The 24,653-nt window shown below is 45.8% G+C and overlaps 1 protein-coding gene across 1 annotated transcript; it reads left to right on the top strand.

Moving 5' to 3' along the window:
• The first annotated feature begins 368 nt into the window (after positions 1 to 368).
• On the top strand, positions 369 to 19,780 carry LOC142311720 (androgen-dependent TFPI-regulating protein-like). The gene is made up of 6 exons (XM_075350371.1): positions 369 to 695; positions 6,420 to 6,560; positions 6,664 to 6,765; positions 11,880 to 11,995; positions 13,623 to 13,774; positions 16,737 to 19,780. The coding sequence occupies exons 1-6, from the start codon at positions 546 to 548 to the stop codon at positions 16,781 to 16,783; spliced, it is 708 nt and encodes a 235-aa protein (XP_075206486.1). The 5' UTR covers positions 369 to 545; the 3' UTR covers positions 16,784 to 19,780.
• Positions 19,781 to 24,653: the final 4,873 nt, after the last annotated feature.

The raw sequence follows: 24,653 nt of genomic DNA, 5'->3' as shown, positions 1-24,653 counted from the left end.
ATTGTGCCTGAATGCAGAAAACTGATGTGTGAAAGTAGCCTAAGCCCCCTATAGAAATGAGTCTGTTGTCTGAACCCGTTGATAATGGTCTGAAGTTACTGTAATGTGTATTGGTGCCTTTACGACCTGTCCTAATTGCTTTATTTGCACGTGATCCACAAATTATTAAAAAATAGCATTTTTTTCACCATTTGTTTGCATACCCTGGTACAATATTACCACCACACTACCCATGCATTTGGCCACTCATAGCCACCAACTAATATGTTGGTTACCATTGAATTTACGAGCAAATTTGCCCCTTACAAGAGAGACAATTGGTCCCCACTAACATGGCCGCCGCTCATAGAAGGTGGAGACGTGTGACTGAAAACATTTGGCCTCTAGCGTTTTCTATCCCTGTATTTGGTGTGTGGACTTTGTGCCCACATGTAAGAACATTCCTGTCTGTGCCCCCTGTGATCGCTATCAGTCCGGGCAGCTCACTGACGGCAGTGACACAAAGAGACTCCCTCCGTGTGCAGGCTCCTGGGGGCTTCCCCAACATGGCGGCGCTGGGGATCGTCCTTCATGTGGGCTTCTTGGCCTGGAATGTGTTCGCGGTATGGCAGAATCTGGAGGTGACGGACTCCAAGCTGAGCCATGGAGCCAATACATATGGAGGCAGGTGGAAGTACCTGACCTTCCTGAACCAGGTGAGCAATGAATGCTTGGGGCAGGTGCAGCATCCTCTGGCAGTGCTGTGGTACTACAGATCCCAGCATGTCAGAGGGTTGCACGCAGTTTTTGTGCTTAATATTCCTCTCCTTTTTAAGAACGATGATTGCATTCTTTCTATATACAGTTGTATGAGTGCTTGGTTTTTCCATTCATTTCACCTTGCAATGTGCTGAAAAATGGTGACAGTGGGGTCAATCTCTGGGAAGTGTCATTTCTTCATTTTTGCGTTAATGGGTTAGTTTTGTGTGATGAGTTGTGGAAAAAAATGCAATAAAACAACGCTACGTGTGAACAAGCGCCTAGGATAAGTTTCCACAATGAACATTCAGTTCACTTTTGATACTAGGGATTTTCTGCACCAACCGGGTTGTGGTTTCACATGCGCTTTGTCAGGGGGTCGGGGGATCAGATGTGGATTTATCCTCCTTGGTATGTCACCTTTTAAATAAAGCTGCCGTATTTTTTGTTCTTATTTGGCTTTGATAAAAGTTTAGTGATACAATGTGTGTCAATTACATATGTCGCTTTCTGCTGTGCAAGCTCAGCTTCTGATCCAGCGCCATTCACCCGCGCCCTCCCCATAAAGCCCCCTTCACACGTCCGTGATTCCAGTGCGTATGACGTACATTTTCATACATACCGGAGACACGGACATACGCAGACCCATCCAAATCAATGGGTCTTTGCAGACAGACCTGTTTTCTCAAGGACGCGTGTTCATGTGTTCCACATGGAGACAAGTCCGTTTTTTTTTTCCCCGCAGCACTCATGTCACACGGACTACACAGTGATGTGATCCATGTGACATGTACCGGAGGAAACTCGTTTATGCAATACAATGATTTTCTGTACTCTCCTATCTTCAGCGCTGCTGTCATTTGCTTTTGGGCCCACTCATTATGCTCATGAATATATACACTGCAGAAGCGCCGAAGACAGGTGTTACTGATCTCCGTGTGCTATCACAGCCAAAATTACGGTACACAGATGGCCATACGGACCGTTAACACGGACCGTGAAAACGTTCGTTTTTATCTCGGATGTGTGAAGGAGATCTAACACAGTACAACTACGTCCTGGGGAGGGATGGGGTTAACTATTATCTTTGTTAGGCCTCGGTCCCACTAGCTCATAAATTGCTTTGATACTCATTGTGAAAAGTAGGATGACTGTCATGTGATATTATTACGTATGTCATGTGAGTGTGTGATTTATTTATTTTTCTTTTTTTTTTTCGCCTGGCATCCGTATGACATGCTAGTTGTCAGAAATAAGAAAGCAATCTAATCTAAACATAGAGGGATATTCTGCTGCTATATAATGCCATCCCCCTAAATATTATACACTTCCACCCTTTAGTGCCTTTTATGTGGCTCTAAAGGGTGTTTAGCCTGGTTTAACCTAATAACTTTAAAAAAAAAAAATGACATGGGGTCACTCATATTTTTTTATAACTAGCCAAGGTAAAGCAGACAGCTGGGGGCTGGTATTATCAGGCTGGGAAAGTCCATGGATATTGGGCCTTAAAATATCATCCCACAGAAGTGGTGTATCCATTAGATGCACTAATTTTACGCTTTGCCCGACTCTTCAATATTGCCCTGGTGTGGTGACAAGCTGGGTAATGGTTTTTGAGGTTGATGTCAGCTGTGTAGTGACAGCTGGCATCAAGCCCAGGAGTTAATAATGGAGGGGTGTCTATCAGACCGCCATTACTAACCCAGTAAGTATGAAGACACACAAAAATACAGTATTTAGAAAACACTCCCCGACACTTTCCCTGGGTCACCAATTTATAAGAAAAACCCACGCAGGTCCGATGTAGTCCAAGGAACAAAATCTGAGATACATAGAGAGGTAAATAACAGGACACTGACCCTCGTTATCAATTTATTAGATCCCAGGTCTGACATAGTCCAGAAGTTCACACAAAGTTCCTCGATTACGGAGATCAAAGGCTATGGCGGCTCAGAACAAGGCTCCATCGCCTTTGAGGAGCAGCCCCTCCCGACTCGCGCTGCGCTCTGTGAGACCTGGGACACTGATGAGCGGGGCCGCTCCTGATGTCACCGCTGATCAGTCGCCAGGTGTTGCACAGCGTGAGTAGTAATGCAGAACCAAAATTCCTATATTCAATGTTTCCATTGTCCAGCTTTTCAGGCTGTTCATACTTTTGTATTGTGGGAATTGGGAAGCAGGTGTTACCGGGCCTCAGCTCCCCTTGATGAGTGACACCCAGCGTTCGGATCTTCCCTTCTCAAACAATTACATCCTATCCTATGGAATATCCCTTTAAGGATTTTCTTTTCTGTGGTGACTGTGGAGATGGCAGAGTGGACTTTGCCTGTGGGTGAAGGTGTCTCGGCATCTCAAAGGTTACGTTTATTGGGCGTAGTAAAGTTGCCAGTTGTGCCGCCCTGGCTCTGCCAAGTGCATGTGTTTTCAGTAGGGAGGGTGGATTAAGGTGCTGCCTGTCACCTTTGATAGAGGCTTATCTTTTAAGGATTGGGCATGATAGAATCAGTTACCTGATCTCCTTGAGCCTTAGGGTACCTTCACACTTTAGCGATGCAGCAGCGATCTGACCTGGTCAGGATCGCTGCTGCATCGCTACATGGTCGCTGGTGAGCTGTCAAACAGGCAGATCTCACCAGCGACCAGTGAACAGCCCCCAGCCAGCAGCGACGTGCAAGCGACGCTGCGCTTGCACGGAGCCGGCGTCTGGAAGCTGCAGACACTGGTAACTTTAGGTAAACATCGGGTATGGTTACCCGATGTTTACATTAGTTACCAGCGCACACCGCTTAGCTGTGTGTGCAGAGAGCAGGGAGCCGCGCACACTGAGCGCTGGCTCCTTGCTCTCCTAGCTACAGTACACATCGGGTTAATTAACCCGATGTGTACAGCAGCTACATGTGCAGAGAGCAGGAGCCGGCAGCACAGGCAGCGTGAGAGCTGCGGAGGCTGGTAACTAAGGTAAATATCGGGTAACCACCTTGGTTACCCGATGTTTATCTTGGTTACAGCTTACCGCAGCTGCCAGACGCCGGCTCCTGCTCCCTGCTCGCTTCATTTGTCGCTCTCTCGCTGTCACACACAGCGATCTGTGTGTCACAGCAGGAGAGCGGCTTTGAAGAAAACGAACCAGGGCTGTGTGTAACGAGCAGTGATCTCGCAGCAGGGGCCAGATCGCTGCTCATTGTCACACACAGCGAGATCGCTAATGAGGTCACTGCTGCGTCACAAAAAGCGTGACTCAGCAGCGATCTCGGCAGCGAGCTCGCTGTGTGTGAAGCACCCCTTACAATGAGCAGTGACTGTATAGCAATGCACTTCTATCTTGAGGTCTGCAGAGCCCCTTCAGGTGCAGTGGTTTTTCCCTTGGTGCCTTGGTTCCTTCTCTCACGTGGTTCTGTGACTGACAGATATGTGGGGCGTTTTCCCTCTAAGGCCAGAATCACACTTGCTAGTGCCTCGCGTGTAACTCGCGTGAGTCTCTCATGGTAGAACCCGGCATGGCCGCACACTCTCCTGACAGGAGCGGGTCGGTTGCATGTATCTCTATGCAGCTCAGACGCTCCTGTATGTATAGTTTGCGGCCATGCCGGGTTCTACCATGAGAGACTCACGCGAGTTACACGCGATGCACTAGCAAGTGTGATTCTGGCCTAATGGATGTGCTGGGAAATGTAAATGCGATCCCCATTGATCATGAATGAAGAGCGCTTACACCTGTATCTAATCCTCTGGTGTGAGAAGGCCCAGAGACCCGTCAGGGCCAATGATTTGTAACTTGCTAGCTGATGCTGAGAGAATTTTAGGAATCTAAGAGATGGAAAATGTAGAAAACCCATATGTCTGCCTTCATAGTGATGTGGTTAGGTAAGCCCCGGGTCCGCCGTTAGATAACTGCACTTGTGTAACTTTGTACATCTGTGAATTGGGTGGAATGATGGACTAAAGGCCCCGTCACACATAACGAGATCGCTAGCAAGATCGCAGCTGAGTCATGGTTTCTGTGACGCAGTAGCGATCCCGTTAGCGATCTCGTTATGTGTGACACTTACCAGCGATCAGGCCCCTGCTGTGAGATCTCTAGTCGTTGCCGAATGGTCCAGGCCATTTTCTTCAAAGGCGATGTCCTGCTGGGCAGGACACATCGCTGTGTTTGACACTGTGTGACAGGGTCACAGTGACTGCTGAGATCGTTGTACAGGTCACTACTGCGACCTGTATTGTTCCTGCATCGCTGGTAAGATCTGACTGTGTGGCATCTAACCTGCGACCTCCCAGCAACTTACCAGCGATCCCTATCAGGTCGCATCGTTTTTGGGATCGCTGGTAAGTCGTTGTGTGTGTGACTGGGCCTTAAGGAATGGCCGCTCCACCAGTCCATATAACGTAGGACATTCAGCTCCTTAGATATGTGCTAGGCTAGGTTCACATTTCCGTTGTTTTAAATCCGTCATGTCCGTCAGCGACGGATCAGTCATTTTTTAGATGTCAACTGACGCAACGGATGTGTTTTTCACAGGATTCCTGTGAAAAAACTGATCCGTTACATCCGCTGTGCATCCGTTTTTTTGACGGATCAGTCATGATCCGTTTGTGTTTGGGACGGCCCAATGGGTGTGCCAAACATGCTGGGCATGCTCAGTAGAGCATGACTGAATCCAGCCCTGTATTCCGTCGTAAGAATCCAGCACCATAGGCAAACATTACAAGCTTGACGGATTGCAACGGATTCCTGCGCGGTGCATTAATTCTGACGTCCCGAAAAAGTTACATTCTGCGTTTGCGTTGATTACTGATTACCTATGCAGCGCAAGGTAATCAGTCGCAATCCGCCACTAATACAAGTCTATGGGACACAACGGATTCCGTTACCAGAGCCGCGGATTGTGACTGATACAATTTAACGGAAATGTGAACCTAGCCTTAGTAAGTTATCTCATTCCACCGTGAAATATCGCTATTGAATAATAACACCACAGTTGTCAATTTCTTAAGTTTCCAGGAGGAACAACACAGTGCAGAGCTCTTAGGCTATGTGCCCACGGGACTCTGTATCTGCGGATTTTTCTGCATCAAAATCTGCAGCTTTCCCCCGGAATCCGCACCTTTTCATAGGTGCGGATTTTTTTTTTTTTTTTAATTCAATTGAATAGGCAAAATCCGCACGAAAATCCGCAACAATAATTGACATGCTGCAGATTTTTCCGCACGATTTCCGCTGCGGAAAAATCCGCAGTGTGGGCACAGCATTTCCCAAATGCCATAGAAATGGCTGGGGAGTAGCTGTGCTGCAAATTTCTGGAAAATCCGCAGCTTTTCCGCAGCATGGGCACATAGCCTAAGAAAAGATCCTCTTTTGGTGGTTGCACACACGGACATCACTGTATTGAAGGGTGATCACCTACCTGTGGGATCAGTGGAGGTTCCATCGTTGGGACTCCCACTAATCCTAAATTGGTGATGACATTAAATAATGGAAATATTTACAGGTCACACCACTGCTGGGACCCAGATCCCTCTGGAGAATGGGGCCATGTCTTGCTCGGTCAGGAACGTAGGTGGCAGCACACATACGTGGCTCTCTATTCCTCACTATGAGACCTCATACATCAGCGTGAAGCCAGGGGGTAAAAATGGTTGTCTGCTGCACTGTGTGTTCTCATTGTAAACCAATGTCTCCCCAGGTCCTTCAAACAACGTTTTTTGGTGTTTGCGTACTGTGTGATCTCCTCCAGCTCTGCCTCTCCAATCGGAGCCGGTTCTGCTCCGTTCTGGCCCGGGTAAAGGACTACATCTTTGCTGCACTGGCATTCCCAGTAGGCGTGGTAAGTGTGGCACATCTTGCACTTCTATCACAAGGTGACACTCTTTTAATAGAATCTGCACAGTTTGATCACTCAATTTTATAATATATTTTTTCATTTCTAGTTTGTGTTTACTTCATTCTGGAGTATTTATGCCTATGACCGGGAGCTGGTCTACCCCAAAGAACTGGACAGCATCATCCCTCAGTGGCTTAACCATGCCATGGTAAGAGTATCCTATAAGCTTTGTTTATTTATTTTACTTATATAATGCATCGTGATCTGCAGCGCTTTCCAGACATTATCATCACTGTCCCCATTGGGGCTCACAATCCAAATTCCCTATTAGTATATCTTTGGGGTATGGGAGGAAATCTATGCATATACTAAAGAACATACAAACTGTCAAGTGTGTCACGACCTGATGTGATCTTGGGGCGTCACATTGAGGATCGCAGATCGGCTTTATTGCCCGATCGCCCTTTACCCTGAGTTGGATCATATTTAATTCCATTCTGCTCTGAAGGGGTTAAGGTACAACCCTATCATGCAGTATTCTAAGACCCGTTTCACACATCCGGCATTTCGCTGGATCCGGCACGCATACAGTACAGTACATTCATTTACAGTGGAAACGTGACACCATGCGTTTCTGTGCTTTATGCACAACCGCATTTGTCCGCATGGTGTCGTGCTTCCACTGTAAATGAATGTATTGTATGCGTGCCGGATCTGGCGAAATGCCGGATGTGTGAAACTGGTCTTACAAGTACAAAACGCCCAAGAGTACCATAACAGGTAGTTGCAACCTCATCTGCAGCCCCTTCCTTCTGCTATAAGTATCGGCTCCTCACTCCTTCCTATGCCGACTATAGCTCATTCCTTAGCTGTCCATGTTGAAGGACCTTATCTGTGCAGAGCTTTGGTGGTGTTACTGCTGCATCTGCGAAGTTCCTGCTGAAGAAACCTTGGAGGGCTCTAAGGCTAAGTTCACATTTCCGCTAAAATCTATCAGTCACAATCCGCTGCTCTTGTAAACAGCGGAATCCGTTTAGCGGATTCCGCTGCTCCCATAGACTTGTATGCGCAGCGGATTGTGACTGATGATGCTGCGTTGCACCCTCCGCCCGACTGATCAGTCGTGGAACGACTGACCGCCGGGCGGGAGGAACGCAGCATGTAACGTTTTTTGAGCAGCGAGATTCGTCGGATTTCGCTGCGCATGCTCTCTGGCTCCCTGCACACGTCACTAGCTTTGGTTGGTTACCCGATATTTACCCTGGTTACGGTGCAAGGAGCCAGCGCTAAGCGGTGTAGGCCCGTAACCAAGGTAAATATCGGGTAACCAAGGTAAACATCGGGTGCTTTGCTGTTACCCGATATTTAGGCTGGTTACGTGTGCAGGGAGGCCGACACTTCCCCGCTCGGCCCCTCCCCCTCCCCCTCCCGCACTCCGCACATGTATGTACACACACACACACACACACACACACACACACACCTGTCCCCAGCCATGCAGACAAGCACTGACACCCTCGTCTGGCCCCGCCCCCTGCTCGGCTCCGCCCCCTCCCGCACTTTGCATGTGCACACACACACATACATACATACATACATGCACATACACACACTCACTCATACACACACTCACTCACACATACACTCACCTGTCCCCAGCCATGCAGACCGCAGCACTTCTACTGACATCCTCAGCGCCTGGCCCCGCCCCCCGCTCGGCTCCGCCCCCTCCCGCACTTTGCATGTGCACATACATACATACATACATACATACATACATACATACATACATACATACATACATACATACATACATACATGCACATACACACACTCACTCACTCACAGATACACTCACCTGTCCCCAGCCATGCAGACCGCAGCACTTCCACTGACATCCTCAGCGCCTGGCCCCGCCCCCCGCTCGGCTCTGCCCCCGAACTCCGCCCCCCGCACACAACGGAATCCGACAAAGAATTCTGTTCTTTGTCATCCGTTGTACAGCGTTGAACAGCGCATCAGTCACATGCGTCAAGCGACGCATGTGACTGATACAAATCAACGGAAATGTGAACTTAGCCTTAGTTGTGTCTTTCCCCACTTGTTTCTTACTTATCCTGTGTTATTTGCAGCATCTTGCTGGCCTTCACTAGTCAGGGTAAGTTTAGGGCCAGTGAGGGCCCAGGCACATGATTGGAAGGACCCGACTAGGGACATTAGAGAGTGCAGGGATCAGCCTCAGGTACGTGTTAGGAGGTGACCCCACTCCCCTTTTCCCTAGTGCCAAGAGTCACCTTTGTAATTGTGGTCCCTTTGTGTTGTCGCTTGCCGGGGGTCTTCTCCCTCCCCTGGCGTAACACTAGCCAGGTGTTACCGCTGTTGCACTGTTCACCGGGAGACCACTTGTACCTGGCGTGACAAACTCCATGCAGATATTGGCTTTGGCATTTGAACCCAGGAGCCAGCACTTGAAAGCAACAGTGCTAACCCCTGAGCCACCGCGATGCCCATTCTTATAGTGGTGATCCACAATCATGTCTGCAGCCACAGTATCCCTGATAATATCTGCCAAGGAATGAAGTATCCTCTGGGATTGAGTTTAGAGACGGATGTAATCCTGGGGTTTAATCTTACCAAGGCCAACCTCTGTGTGGAGATTGTATGTTCTCTCCGTGTTTGATGTGTTTCCTCCCATGCAAAAACTAGACCAGATCACCTGGCTTTCTTAGAAATTGACTCTAGTTTGTGTTATAAATAGGACAAAGTAGACTGTACAGCGCTGTGGAATGTTGGCGTTATAAAATGCAACTGCATTCCCTTTGCTGTGTTACCCCTGATCTGGTGTCCTCTGCACCTGACTGTGTAGGAGTTGCAGTGTGGGCCCCAGCCAAGTGAATAGGTACATTGCTGTGCTAGGGAGAAACCAGTGCTGGGACCCATTCGTTCTCAGCTTTACACGCTGCGTTATCGTTACCGATATCGCTAGTGTGCGTACCCGCCCCCATCGTTTGTGCGACATGGGCAAATCATTGCCCATGGTGCACAAAATCGCGCAGACCCGTCAGACTACTTACCTGCCTAGCGACATGGCTGTGACCGGCGAACCGCCTCCTTTCTAAGGGGGAGGTTCGTTCGGCGTTACAGCGACGTCACTAAGCAGCCGCCCAATAGAAGCGGAGGGGCGGAGATGAGCGGGACGAACATCTCGCCCACCTCCTTCCTTCCTCATTGCCAGCGGCCGCAGGTAAGGTGAGGTTCCTCGTTCCTGCGGTGTCACACATAGCGATGTGTGCTGCCGCAGGAACGACGAACTACATCGTCCAAGCAGCAGCAACGATAATTGGGAATAGGGGGTGATGTCACCGATGAGCGATTTTGAACGTTTTTGCGACGATTCAAAATCGCTCATAGGTGTCACATGCAACGACATCGCTAAAGCGGCCGGATGTGCGTCACAATTCCATGACCCCCAACGAGATCGCTCTAGCGATGTTGCAGCATGTAAAGCCCGCTTTAGAATCAGTGGGGATCCCAGACATCAGACTCCCATCATTCATAAGCTAAGGCTGAGGCCACACAGGGATTTGTGTGAGTGGTCGCATGACACTCTGCACACACTCACAGCACAGCGGGAGCCGAGTGTCATGTGACTGTGGTCCGATCATGCGATCAGACCACAGTTGCACAGCGGAGGGCCGGCGCTGCGGAGGAGAGGGAGGGATTTCACTCCTTATCTCGATGTCGGCTGATGCGAGAATCGCACTGCTCTCGCATTACACCGGTGCGATGTTTCTCTCGCCCCATAGCCTTGCATGGGTGCGAGTGGAACAGGATTGCATTGCACCCGAAGCATGCTGCTTCTCAGTCCGATTAGGGCTGAGAAAATAATCGCTCATGGGAGCTGACACAGCGTAATATTGGTCCGAGTGGAATGCTATTTTTTTTTTTTTTGCCTTTATTGCATTCCTATTGCACCATTTTTCTCGCCGTGTGTCCTAGGCCTTGTAGTGATTGCAGTCACTTTGTGAGTTATCTGGCCCATCCATATGGTGGCAGGATTTCAGATATTATCTGACAAGTTATAGATAGACCGCACAGTAACGGCAGAGGAAGCTTCTCATTAGTTTTCTCTCTTCAGTCTTCTGGCCTAGTGACATTCTAGCTTATATTGGAGTTCTGTGCCAAATGACCAGATTTACTGGATTATTCAGTGACTCCTTAAAAGCATATTGTACATTATTTCAGGCTCATTTTTTCGTGGCCCCATAATGTGCAGGCTATTAGTGTTCTAAAGCGGCTGCTGCACTGAAAGCCCGGCTATTGGGAAAAAATTACCTTTATTTCTCCTGGTAACGAGAGGCTTTCAGTCATAGAGGAGCAGCTTCAGTCGTTACAGATATATAACCGCGACTGTTGTACCAACTGACAGCTCACCCTGCACTGCTGACCCGGCCATCAGTCAGTGCCGGGGCGCAGTTACAGCTGCCACTCACTGTGTACTAAGTGAAGACTAAACTATGTATGATTGAAACCCGGGGGCTGCAGGGAGGAATACATTTGATTTCTTTCCAGGAGCCTGGCTTTCAGTGCAGGGGCCGGCACCATTAGCCTCATATTTGCAGGTTAATAGTGTTTTTTTTAAATGACAGATTCCCTTTTAAAGGTTGATAACTTCACAAAAACTGGTGGAGCCACAACAGTAGCACAAATATATGTGACCTTCCTGCAATAGCACATGCTTAACGGTTTGGTGATGCACAGGGTACCGTAATAGGTATATTTGGGATCTCAACTCCTCTTGTGCCGAGCTGCATCTAAGGGCTCACTCACACGAGTGTATAAGATGGACGAGGGCTATCCAATATCTTGTCGGATAGCACTCGCTCCAATGTTATATAGTGTTGACCAGCGCTTTTTTTTTTTTTTTTTTTTTTTAAATTGTAGCATGCTGCAAAAGTGGCAATGTATATCGGATGGCGTGCACCCATTGAATTCTATGGGTGCATGTGAAACATCAGATTGCACTCTGATGCAGACACACAATGGACAAGATGGAGAGAGTATATTCTATCTTATCTTCTCCTGTGATTCGATTCTCTCATGCGAGAGAATTAGATCACAATATGACGACACTCGGCTCACGCTCTGATCAGAGTCACTAACATAATTGTCCCAATTCTCTCACCAGACAGAACAATTGGCAGTGTGAGCCCAGCCAAAGATGCGGTTCTCAGAGAAGGGACCATGGCTGGAGGGTCCCTTGGTGTCATCTGGAGTATAGACACGTATCCCTTTGTCATGTTTTATCCTCCTTCTCCACAGCATACGTTTATCCTTCCACTTATACTCATTGAGCTCGTTACCTGTTCCCACCAATATCCGAGCAAGAAGAGTGGCATCGCTGTCCTGGTAGTGTTGGGGATCGCCTACCTGTCATGGTCAGTGTTTCTTTTCTAGTAATTGGGTTTGCCAGGATTAGAGAGCAGAGCGTTTCCTGGGAGTCATTAGAATACAGTTAACCAAAATGAGCAATTCATACATCTTCTCACATGTCACAGTAACGTGTTGGGAGATTTGCTCATTGGGAATCTGGGTGCTGAGACCACTACGCTCTTAAGCTAAGGGGCTGTAGTGCATGGTTATAGAACATGCTCTTTTATTGTGGTGTACGGCCCATAGAAATGCCATACACCGTTACATCTGATGGTCCGAGCCAAAGGAGCACAGTGCGCAGCTGAGCGCTTATACCCCTGCATTACAGGGATCAGTGGGGGTCTCTGTACACAGCCCCCCACCATCAAAACTCCAGACATAGCCAAAGTAAGTAAATGAAAGCTACATTTTATAGGGAACCCGCCAGCGCATATTTATACATGGAAGCAGTGATATAGCTGCATATTGATACCTTTAGTAACCATGATCATTTTTTTTTTTTTTTCTTTTTTTTCTTAAGAGAGATTTAATGCACCAGTCACGAGAAAGTGAATGCTGACCCCACATGCAAATCAGATAGGCAGTGCACTGTGGGTGTGTCCATACTGTGTTTACCAGATACATAGACACTCCCCCAGTGCACGTCTAGCTTGATTTGCATGTTTTCTACATTCGCTTTCTTATGACTGGTATATCGAATTTGTAAAAATAAAATAAGTAAAAAGCCATAATTTTTACTAGTTATACAGCCATACCACTGCTTTCATGCTGATCCTTTAAAGGACCCCTGTCAGCGCAGGATGACTGCTCAAACCAAGTCCAGGCGCTCGGGGCATCATGACGTGGCTAACATTAAGGGGTACTTTGCACACTACGACATCGCAGCTGCAATGTCGGTGGGGTCAAAGCGAAAGTGACGCACATCCGGCATCGCTGTCGACATCGGAGTGTGTAAATCGTTTTTGATACGATTAACAAGTGCAAAAGCGTCGAAATCGTATCATCGGTGTAGCATCGGTCCTTTCCATAATGTCGCAGCAGCAACAGGTGCGATGTTGTTCCTCGTTCCTGTGGCAGCACACATCGCTGTGTGAGAAGCCGCAGGAGCGAGGAACATCTCCTTACCTGTCTCACGCCGGCTATGCGCAAGGAAAGAGGTGGGTGGGATGTTTACGTCCCGCTCATCTCTGCCCCTCCGCTTCTATTGGCCACCTGCCGTGTGACGTCGCTGTGACGCCGCACGACCAGCCCCCTTAGAAAGGAGGCGGGTCGCCGGCCAGAGCGACGTCGCTGGGCAGGTAAGTGCTTGTGAGGCTGCCGTAGCGATAATGTTCGCTACGCCAGCTATAACCATGATATCGCAGCTGCGACGGGGGCGGGGACTATCGAGCTCGACATCGCAAGCATCGGCTAGCGATGTCGTAGTGTGCACAGTACCCCTAAGTGCAGCTTCCCACCTGATTGTGTCAATTCACTGACCGCAAGTAGATCTGGTGAAAATCCTGAATATTTGATGATAGTATGCTAGAAAGCTACATTTTTTTTATATTAATGTAAAGTGATAGTCTTATAGGAAGGATTTGTTGATCCATTTGCATATATAGTATTAATGTCCTGTTCTCTTGTGCGCAGGGTGTACTGGGTGCATTACGCCGCAGATATCTGGGTGTATCCCATCCTGGCTAAGCTGGACGCAGTAGGGATGTTTGTGTTTTTTGCATCCTCGTTCCTCATTATGCTCACGTTCTACTGCATGGGAGAGTGGCTGACACGGTTGCGCTGGGGTAAGTAGTTCTGCATTATACGCCGTGCCTCATTCACATCCTATGTTATACATGAAACACAGCCAATCCATATCTAACAGAAAAATCTGTGTGGCATATAAAAGAGAATTATAGCATAATTGGTACTGGATAGAATCAGGGCAAGTCGCTAAAGATACACAAAAACAAACAAATCACGACCAAATGCCCAAATGCTGAAAATGTGAAAAACTTTATTTGAACAGGGTAGGTGATGGGCGGCACAAATTACAAGGAGGGGCGCAAACACCAGGGAAAGCCACAGCTAGATGGGGGAATAACCCATCACTGGCAGAGTACAATCAAATGATGTCATAAATAGCCATATACACAGTATAGAATTAAGATGACAAAAAACTGTGTACATAGTATAGAGGCTAATCACCCTGTAAATACCAGGCACAAAGACTTCATAAATAATTCTATAAAAAGTTATTCTGTAGGATAATAAACCCTTCACACCAGTGAAGCACTTAAATATCGACTATAATGTCATAAGTAGTATTGCTACACTAGATGTGATGGATTTTCATGACAGAAAATCATAAATCATATGTATATGAGTAAATCGGTCAAATATTAGAACAGAGTGTCAGTAGGACTAAATAATCACAATAATATCATACCTGAAAGGGTAAATCAGGGGAGCAACCTGGTGCCGGCGTCCACCCCGACGACCGTTTCGGCTGAAAAGCCTTCGTCAGGGAGGTCACTCACATCCTATGTATACTGCTCAAAAAAATAAAGGGAACACTAAAATACCATTTTGTTGTTTGAGTATTCCCTTTATTTTATTGAGCAGTACATTTTGGGTTTATTAATAGCCAGATATTGGGTGACTATAAGGGGGTTAAATTTAACCAGTATGATTTTTCTATTAACCTCTGCGTATCAGAAAAATAATCTAGGTCCAACTATGGAAAGGTAGGCATATCGCCCCCATTGCACTTATTGTGGGGTTAGTTCTTTCACATGAGACACAGACTAATGTCACCATCTCAGTGCTGACAAATGGCCAGAAAGGCTTATAGAACACAGTCCTGGGAGATGCCTTAAAAACACCCAAGCCATTTTTTTCCCACTACCTGCATACAAATAACCTTGTTACTGTGTTTCTTTGAAAATAAGACACGGTCTTATATTTATTTATTTGTGCCGAAACACATGCTAGGGCTTATATTCAGGGGATGTTTTTTTTTCTTGTTTTTTTTTTTTCTCTCCCATGTACAGCAATTCACATTTATTCGAAAAACAAAATAATCAACATTTATTCACAGTCATATCGCATTCTGCAACATCAACATAACTCGCCAAACCCTGTGTGTAAGGGGTACTTCTCACATAGCGAGATCGCTGTGTGTGACACTAAGCAGCGACCTGGCCCCTGCTGTGAAATCACTGATCGTTACACAATGTTCTGGTTCATTTTTTGCTCGTTGGTCTCCCGCTGTGAAGCACACATCGGCGTATTTAATGGCAGGAGCACCGACTCTGTGTAAGCAGCGTATGGTGGTAACCAGCGTACACCGCTAAGCGCTGGCTCCCTGCACACATAACCAGGGTAAATATCGGGTAACTAAGCAAAGCGCTTTGCTTAGTAACCCAATATGTACCCTGGCTACGTGTGCAGGGAACCAGCGCTAAGCGGTGTACACTGGTAACCAGGGTAAATATCGGGTAACCAAGCAAAGCGCTTTGCTTAGTTACCCGATATTTACCCTGGTTACCAGCGTACACCGCTTAGCGCTGGCTCCCTGCACACGTAACCAGGGTAAATATCGGGTAACTAAGCAAAGCACTTTGCTTAGTAACCCGATGTGTACCTTGGTTACCAAGCGAAGGGTCGCTGGTGAGATCTGCCTGATTGACAGCTCACCAGCGACCATGTAGCGACGCACCAGCGATCCTGACCAGGTCAAATCGTGGTCGGAATCACTGGTACGTCGTTTAGTGAGACGGTACATGTCTGTCTCATCTATTTATCTTAACTACACTTACATACCAGCCTGTCTCTTCTTCGCTTTAGAGAACTTTGTTACACCATAATCACATGACATGAAGCCAAAAAGGTCCTTAAGCAGTTTTCTCATCAGGATATAGACTCTGGGGCCCTGTGAAATTGCCCAGTTTGCTCTCCTTTCCTTCTAATGCCAGTCTTGCATACCAGCCTGTCTCCTGTTCAGTTCTCCTGTAATTAAGAGACCTTTGGTCACATGACTAATCACCAAAGGTCCTTTAAACAATCTTAACCTTGGAATACAAAAGCTGAGGTTCCTAAGAGGTGGGAACCTTGAGAAATTGGGCATTTTTCCTCCCCACCCCCCACCCCCCCTAATGCCGTCCCTGATTGTAACTATGGCTTCTTTTTAGAATAGGGCTTATATTTCAAGAATGCTCCAAAAATCCTGTAAAATCATGCTGAAGTTATTTTCTGGGTAGGGTTTATTTTCAGGAAAACATGGTAGCTTGATCATATGTAGAGAGATTCCGACTATAGGTATTTGTTCCCCCTTCCCTCCAGACCACTTTTTTATATAAAATGATATAAATGGTATAGGCTAGAGCTGAGCAAAACATTTTCAGGACTTACATCTGTAGTCTATGGCCACCGATCAGAAAACTGCGAAACCTCCTGCTGGCATCCACAGCTCATTTTCTGAATAACAGTCCCCACACCTTCACGTGTTCTCCCCCGTCAATAAAATGACATCCCTGGGTCTCCTAATCAGAAGACCTAGCAGGACGTTTGCACGGTTGTATCGATTGCCCAGGTGGAGCAGGGTCTTGTGAATCTTGTCACTCAGCTTTGGTATAGACCTAATGTTTCTCACAATTGAAGGTTTGCTACAATTGTATCTTCCAAATATGTCCACAGCCTCTTGTTCTGATATAGATGGTGGCAATACTCTTAACACTTTCCTAATTGTCCCTGTTTGTTCCACAGGCTCCGGCCGTCCCTCGAAAAAGAAGAAGAAAAAGAAGAGCAACTAATGTTAAAAGTCAGGATTCAGGGCCAACAAATAGTTTTTTTTGTTTTTTCTTTTCTTAATTGAACAAAGAACCGTTCCCCTTTAGTTGGAGGAAGGACGGACCTCAGCAGAACAATCATTGTATAATGCTGATGGCGCCAGGTCCCCCTCTCTGCAGATCCCGCTGAGAGCTCTCTGGCTCCACCTAGTGGGCCGCATCTGCATGACATCAAAGCTCGTATCATTGACGATAGAAGCCGCAAACTCACAGGCACAAAGGGTTCTGGCTCCTACCTCCCACCCATATTTAAGATGACAAAGGAATGAAACCCTCCAAATATCATTTTTTTTTTTTTCTTATTCCCCTTGCTATTTTTTAATCTTGTCGTTTACATACAGGGGACATGGCTTTACCCAGCAGGAATGTACTCTAAGCTGGTCCTAGTTCCTGCCTTAATCTGTAGCCTCACCGCAGCCTATGCACAAAGGAATTCTGGGTAATGGCTGGCTGCATGGCTATGGAACTGTGAAGGTTTAATGCTACATTTTTATTATTTTTTTTTTTTTTTAATTTGTGCATCATCAGGACCGAGGACTGTACCATATTCTGTATATTTGCTATTATTGATCCCACATGTCATCATATTACTGGTTCCTGAGTGCTGGTTTTGCATTTCATTTGAGGATGGGACTGCACAAGTATCGCTTTGTCTCCATGACTAGGGCCAATATAAACAAAAATATCCCTTAGTGTGTGGTTGTATATACACACGGAGCGCTGGCTGTATGTCACAATGACTTATAAAAGCTACGGAGCCAAGAATCAAAAAGCCGCAGACCGACCATGTGGACACTTGTGGCTTGGTGGCCGACCCTTCACCGACCATTCGAGGAGCTTATTCAACACGAAGCATTCGGACACTTCATTCACCGCCTAAGTTTAATGGAGATCGAAGCAGCCAAGATCTGCCCACTTTCCCACAATGTTTGTTTTGTATAAATTTACATTCCCCATAATTTAACAATTCAAAACCTTAGAAACCCAAGACCCTTTGTTATTTCTCCTTGAAATGTATGGGTAAATTAATGGTTGGAAGTTACCACTGCCCTTGTGTGTCCGTACACTGTCCAATTGCTACTGACTGTTAGGGGGATAGAGCCAATTTCTCAGAGAATGGTAATGCCCAGTTGTCTTTTATTCATCCACTTCCATGAGAAATAATAGAGGAGCGGTAAGATGCAGATCTTTGTCATGAATATCTTTAAATACAGATCATTAATAAAAAAAAAAATAATAATCACTCTCTATAGGCAGCTCTAGACTACATTGTGTGTAGCCTGCAGATTTGGGGTCTTTTAGAATCCCTCTGCTGATTTCTATAAATCAAGTAGCTGGGTGCTCTCCTTAGTGTGATGTCAGAGCCCTGTGCAAACCAGATGCTTCCCGTTTCATTAAAGCACGGATTAAGAAACTGCAGCTTCATCTCCCTCCTCTCCCCACCAACCTCTTTTTTTTTTTTTTGTACTGTTTACACCATATCATGTTTTGGTGTTCAAACATTTACCGAGTGTCCGCGGACAAGAAAACGGAAGGATGGGCTCCTGAAGGGAAGAAGCTGCCCCTAATATGTATTTTACAACAGTTACTTTTATATTCATGTACTACTGGTTTATACAAAAAAAATTATCCTAATGATAGAAACATTTCAATTTAGGACAGGGCTGATTTTGTAAGTGGACAAACCCCTTTTTCTAAGCCTTGTGCATGCCTGGAGAAAAAAAAAAAATCACTGTAATTATTCTACTTACTACTTCCATTTAATGATATGATATGAAAGCACAAGTGGCTGGGGTGTATGGGGGGGGAGGGGAGATGAAAATTTGAAATAAAAGTATATTGCAAAGTGTTTTTATTTTTTATTTTTATTTTTTAAGGCGCATGACATTTAACTGCATAAAATTTAGATTTAAGGTTGTCTTTCCTTAAAGAGTAGGGGAGAATGACCGCATATAATAGGGTGTTTTTGTTTTTGATGCAGCCTAATTATTGAAGCATATAATATTAAGCGTATTTCCACTGCAAACACGTTTGTACAGTTAACTTATGAAATGATGCCTACACACAAGTAATATTTTTATATTAATTATTGTGTGCCTATTCTGAGCATGCAGTTCACTCCAGAGCTGCATTCACAATTCTGCCTCCTTTAGAGCAATTTGTTTTTAATTAATTTCCTTGCTTGTTTAGTGTCTAAACAGGGTTAGCTTTGCCTGCAATGAACTGTAGTCTTGCCACTAGACTAGTAACCTTGTATCATAATTGGATGTAGAACAAAATGACTATCCTGCATTATAAGGACGCCGCTAAAATATTAAGAATGTTTACTGCTAAGATTGCTGACTGTTCCAATAACATAAATGAGACTATTGAGCGCAGCTCTAGAGGCAGTAACTCCGGATCATTACAGGATACGTGATGTAATGTATGTACACCGTGACTCCACCAGCAGAATAGTGAGTGCAGCTCTGAAGTGTAATACAGGATGTAACTATGGATCAGTACAGGATAAGTAATATAATGTATGTGCACAGTGACTCCGCCAGCAGAATAGTGAGTGCAGCTCTGGAGTATAATACAAGATGTAACTAAATGCTGTATGTCTTTTAGATTTGTATGTTATTGCAAATCTGTTTTCAAAGGTGGACAACACGATCATGAGCGCCTGTATACATCATATAAGAGCATAATCAATGTGAATATAGCTTGATGAGGACAATACTGTAAATCTGCAATATTTGGATGGTGGGTTTAGATTGTGTAAACATCCCATTTATTAATGCCGGATCATACTTGAGTTTGTTCTTGGGGTTAATACACTTTGCCCATTAGACTGTTAACGTGGTGTGGGTTTCAGCGTTTGCATATGCAGAGTCAATGTATTAAGGAATGGGGAGTCATTGAACATTGTTCCGTTCAGTCTATAATCTGAATAAAATCTACGGACTTTGTATAATGTTACACTGACATTTCTTTTTTCCTGCCAAGAGTAAATACTATCCCTTTGGTTACCACACTGATTGAGGTAGAACACAGTATCCATGGTTTGTTGTAAGGGAAACCTGCAGCTGATATTTGAGAAATGTTATGCTCTTCCTCGTATGTTTTTTTTTTTTTTTTATTAGCTTATGTAGTGTTACTATAATGCTGCCCTCCCCTTGAGCAAGAATACAGTATAAGTACTGCCCCTTATAGACAAGCATATAATTACTATAATACTGCCCCTATATACAACAATATAACTACTATAATCGAGAACATGATCGCACACTGTCAGCTTCAGGCAGAGAATGACTGAGCCACGCGATGAGCAGTGATGTCACTCTTTATCTGCAATCAGAGCTGGAGGTTCCCACGGTATCCCAGCTTTGACTGCAGGTAAGCTCGGACCTCCGCTCAGGTGAGGTCACTGAGTTCACAGACCTGCATCTCCTGGCAGAAAACTGCTATTTTCTGTCATGAGGTGCAAATTTGGTACTGAAATGCCTGCACTTGATTTGCACCTGCTAGTAGAAAACTGCTCTGAAACGTCGGCAAATTTATACACCATATTTCTGCACCAAATCTGCATCAAAACCGCAGCATAACGCAAATGTAATGAGGTCACCTGAGGTCAGTTTACCTGCGTTCAAAGCTGAGGACCTCCAGCTATGACTACAGATAAACTGAGTGATGTCACCGGTCATCGCGCGGCACAGTCATTCTCTGCTTGAAGCCCACAGCATGTGGTCATGTTCTGTGTCCGCGCACTCTGCCTTCGTTATGTATGTAGCAGAGCTGGACTCATGGGACCTCGTGGATTTTGTCGGATCTGGGTGTTTTGGGGGTTAACAGGGGTGGGGGGGGTTATTTTATTTCAAATGAAGATTTTTTTTTTTTGGTGTTTTGTGTTTGTTTCTTCTCACTTACAGATTAGTAATGGGGTCTCAGATGCCTCCCACTATTAATCTAGGGCTTAGTGGCAGCTGTGAGCGGTCATTAACCCCTTATTACCCCGATTGCCACCGCACCAGGGCAATCGGGATGAGCCGGGTAAAGTGAATGAATTGTTGCATATAAGGGTTACATCAATCCTGTGCGGTGGCAGGCTGCTATATTAAAGGGAACCTGTCAGCAGAAATTTCGCAATAAACCTAAACGATTCCCCTCTGCAGCTCCTGGTCTGCATTCTAGAAAGGTTCCTGTTGTTATTGTGCCCCCTTTGAGACCTAAATACTTTATAAAGTCTTACCTTTTTGTATGCAAATGTTTTTTTATGGTCACGGGGGCGGGCTGTCTTGCGTCCGTTATTCGGCTCCTGCCGCTTTACGCTGTCCCCCATTGCTCATTTCCATACCAAGAGGACGCTGCCCAGTGCTCCCGAGGTCTCGCGCATGCCAGTCGCACTATCGCGGGACAGCACTCTGCAAAGTGTGACCGCTGGTGAGGTGATTGTACAGGCACGAGATTATGGGCGGCGCTGTGATGGTCATCAGCAGCGTCATCCAAGTACCCACCCATAATCTCGTGCCCGCGCTTTTCCCTCTGCCTCCACTGTTATGCGCAAGCGCTGGCCATATGAACCCACGTCACCTATTACCGCAGGCGTGAGATTATGGGCGGGTACTTGGATGACTGCTGATGACCATCACAGCGCCGCCCATAATCTCGCGCCTCCGGTAATAGGTGACGTGGGTTCATATGGCCAGCGCTTGCGCATAACTGGAGGCAGAGGGAAAAGCGCGGGCACAAGATTATGGGCACAATCACAGCGCCGCCCATAATCCCACACCTGCGCAATCAGCTCACCAGCGGTCACGCTTTACACAGTGCTGTCCCGCGATAGTGCCACTGGGCATGCGCGAGACCTCGGGAGCACTGGGCGGCGTCCTCATGGTATGGAAATGGGGGACGGCGTAAAGCGGCAGGAGGCGAATAATGGACGCAAGAAAGCAGGGCTGTGGAGTCGGTAAGCCAAACCTTCGACTCCGACTCCTCAAATTCTCTTGCACCGGCTCCGACTCCGGCTCCGGCTCCGACTCCGACTCCTACATATATTGCTTATAGTTAGGTGAAAAATTTATTGTAGTACATGAATATGTGTATGTGAACATTAGACATTTAATAATTTTTATGATACAATAATCAAGATATTTGGATAGAACATAAAATATATTTATTGGATACAACTTTAGAACACAAAAAACTGTAATAAATTGTAAATATGTAATACACTATGTAATATACAGTAGATTACATATATATCTTGTGTGTGTATATACACTGTGTATATATATATAATATTACATATTTACAATTTATTAGTTTTTTGTGTTCTAAAGTTGTATCCAATAAATATTTTATGTTCTATCCAAATATCTTGATTATTGTATCATAAAAACAATTAAATGTCTGATGTTCACATTATACTACAATAAATTTTTCACTTAAATATAAGCATTATACTAAATGTTATTATTTAGTAAAATATTCAGCACATTCTGCATTGCACTCCTGTCCCCAATTTATTATATATTTTAGGAGTCGGAGTCGGTGCATTTTATACCGACTCCAACTCCGACTCCGACTCCACCAAAATGAGCTCCGACTCCGACTCCACGACTCCGACTCCGATTCCACAGCCCTGCAAGAAAGCCCTCCCCCGTGACCATAAAAAAACACTTGCATACAAAAAGGTAAGACTTTATAAAGTATTTATTTAGGTCTCAAAGGGGGCACAATAGCAACAGGAACCTTTCTAGAATGCAGCCCAGGAGCTGCAGAAGGGGAATCGTTTAGGTTTATTGCGAAATTTCTGCTGACAGGTTCCCTTTAAGGCTGGGGGGCGCCCAATAACCATGAGTCCTCGTCGGAGTGAGAATACCAGCCCCGAGCTGTTGGCTTTATCATAGCCAGGTATCAAAATTGGGAGGGAGAATGGCATGCCATGCCACTTGTTTTTATTAAAAAAAAAAAAAAAAAAGCCTTATGCGGTTCCTCTAAGGCTGGAGTCACTCTAGTGTATGGCATCCAATGCGAGATGCTAATGACCCCTGGCTCAGGCTCTGCTGCGAGCGTGAGCCGAGTGTCATGCGACTGTGAAGCTGAGGGTGGGTGCTGCGGAGAAGAGGGAGGGGTTAATCCCCCTCCCCCCCCCCCCCCCCCCATATCTCCTCCATTGTCAGCCTGTGTGTATATAGCACTGCACTGGGATAACTTCCGAGTGCAGTCCGATGTTTCTCTCACACCCATTCACTTTTGAATGGGTGTGAGTGATACGGCTCTCGCACAAATTCACAGCATGTTGCGACTTTTCTCGCATCCAGAATCTGTATGTGAGAAAAGCTGACAAACTGCTCTCCCTCATTGACTAACATTGGTCAGAGTGCAATGCGAGATTTTCTCACCCTTATTTTGATACACAGCCAAGATAAGCACATGGCTGGGGACTGCAGCCTGTAGCCGTATGCTTTATCGTCGCTCTGTATCATAATATGGGGGGGAAACCCTATGCCAATTTTTTTTTTATTTTTTTTTTTAACTATAGTTATGCAAACCGTGTCTGTGATTGAAAGCAGTCAAACACACTCACACAGGGTGGGGGTCGCATCTGACTGCAGACAATCAGACGCCAGGACTGCCGATGGGTGGGAAAAGTAATGCATATGTATGCAGGATAATGAGCGGCCCCGGAAGTAGCGTTACAGAAACGCGGGAGACTGGTAAGTATAATGTGCTTACTTTAATCCCCTATCCCTTCTACCACTGTTTTAAAGTGTTGTAGTCTGGTCCCCATAGACTAATATGGGGACCGGCAACTGGGCAGACACACCCGGGATCAATTCCATGCCAGAATAGTTTTGTTTTTTTTTAAAACCCGGTTGCACCTGCCGATCCTGGGTATGCCCATCATTAGTCCTGATCATTGTGCTGTCCTGGTATTCTTTGCCTGCATATGTACCAAATTCATCATATTAATAGATGCATCATAATGCACACAGAAATAAATATATTTACAGTATATACTGTGTGTATATATATAATTTATATATCTAGAGAGAGAGATAATCTATATATCTCTATCTCAAAGGGCATGCATATCAATTCTTCATGTGAGTTACATCCAGTGACCGAAAATGAAGTCCAGTTTCTTCTGCAGATCATTTGGAGCTTCTTCTGCAGGGTGGCACGGTGGCTCAGTGGTTAGCACTGTATGGTGGCTCAGTGGTTAGCACTGCAGTCTTGCACCGCTGGGGTCCTGGGTTCAAATCCCACCAAGGACAACATCTGCAAGGAGCTTGTATGTTCTCCCTGTGTTTGCGTGGGTTTCCTCCCACACTCCAAAAACATACTGATAGAGAACCTAGATTGTGAGCCCCAATGGGGACAGTGTTGCCAATGTATGTAAAGCGCTGTGGAATTAACAGCGCTACATAAATGAATAAATATATTATTATTATTTATCATGTGGCGCTATCGTTCGGAGAAAGCACTGCGCTCTCCAGATCCCATGTTGTCAACACTCAGTAGAAGAAGCAAACAGATAGTAAAAGCTTTGTGACATCTTCACACGTGAGACCTCCATGGTGGATGCGGAATCAAGTCCTTCCCACCCTTCACTTTTGAGCGACATTTCGAGGGTCACACCCCCTTCCTCATTGGATGAAATCCGGATGTTCTGTGTGCATTGTGAAGAAACTATTAATATGATGAATTTGGTATATGCATGGAAAGAATACTGGGACAGTGTGCAATGATCATGTTATTTACCCGGGCTTCCAGTATTTAGCTTATCCGCTCCTGAGGAGAAGTGAATATATTTCTGGATTTTCCAGTATATTCCTCTATGTTAAGT

Source organism: Anomaloglossus baeobatrachus, chromosome 5 (genome assembly GCF_048569485.1).
Source record: "Anomaloglossus baeobatrachus isolate aAnoBae1 chromosome 5, aAnoBae1.hap1, whole genome shotgun sequence".
Classification (NCBI taxonomy): domain Eukaryota; kingdom Metazoa; phylum Chordata; class Amphibia; order Anura; family Aromobatidae; genus Anomaloglossus; species Anomaloglossus baeobatrachus.
The sequence above is the reverse complement of the archived record's forward strand: the minus strand, read 5'-3'. Positions and strand labels throughout refer to the sequence as shown.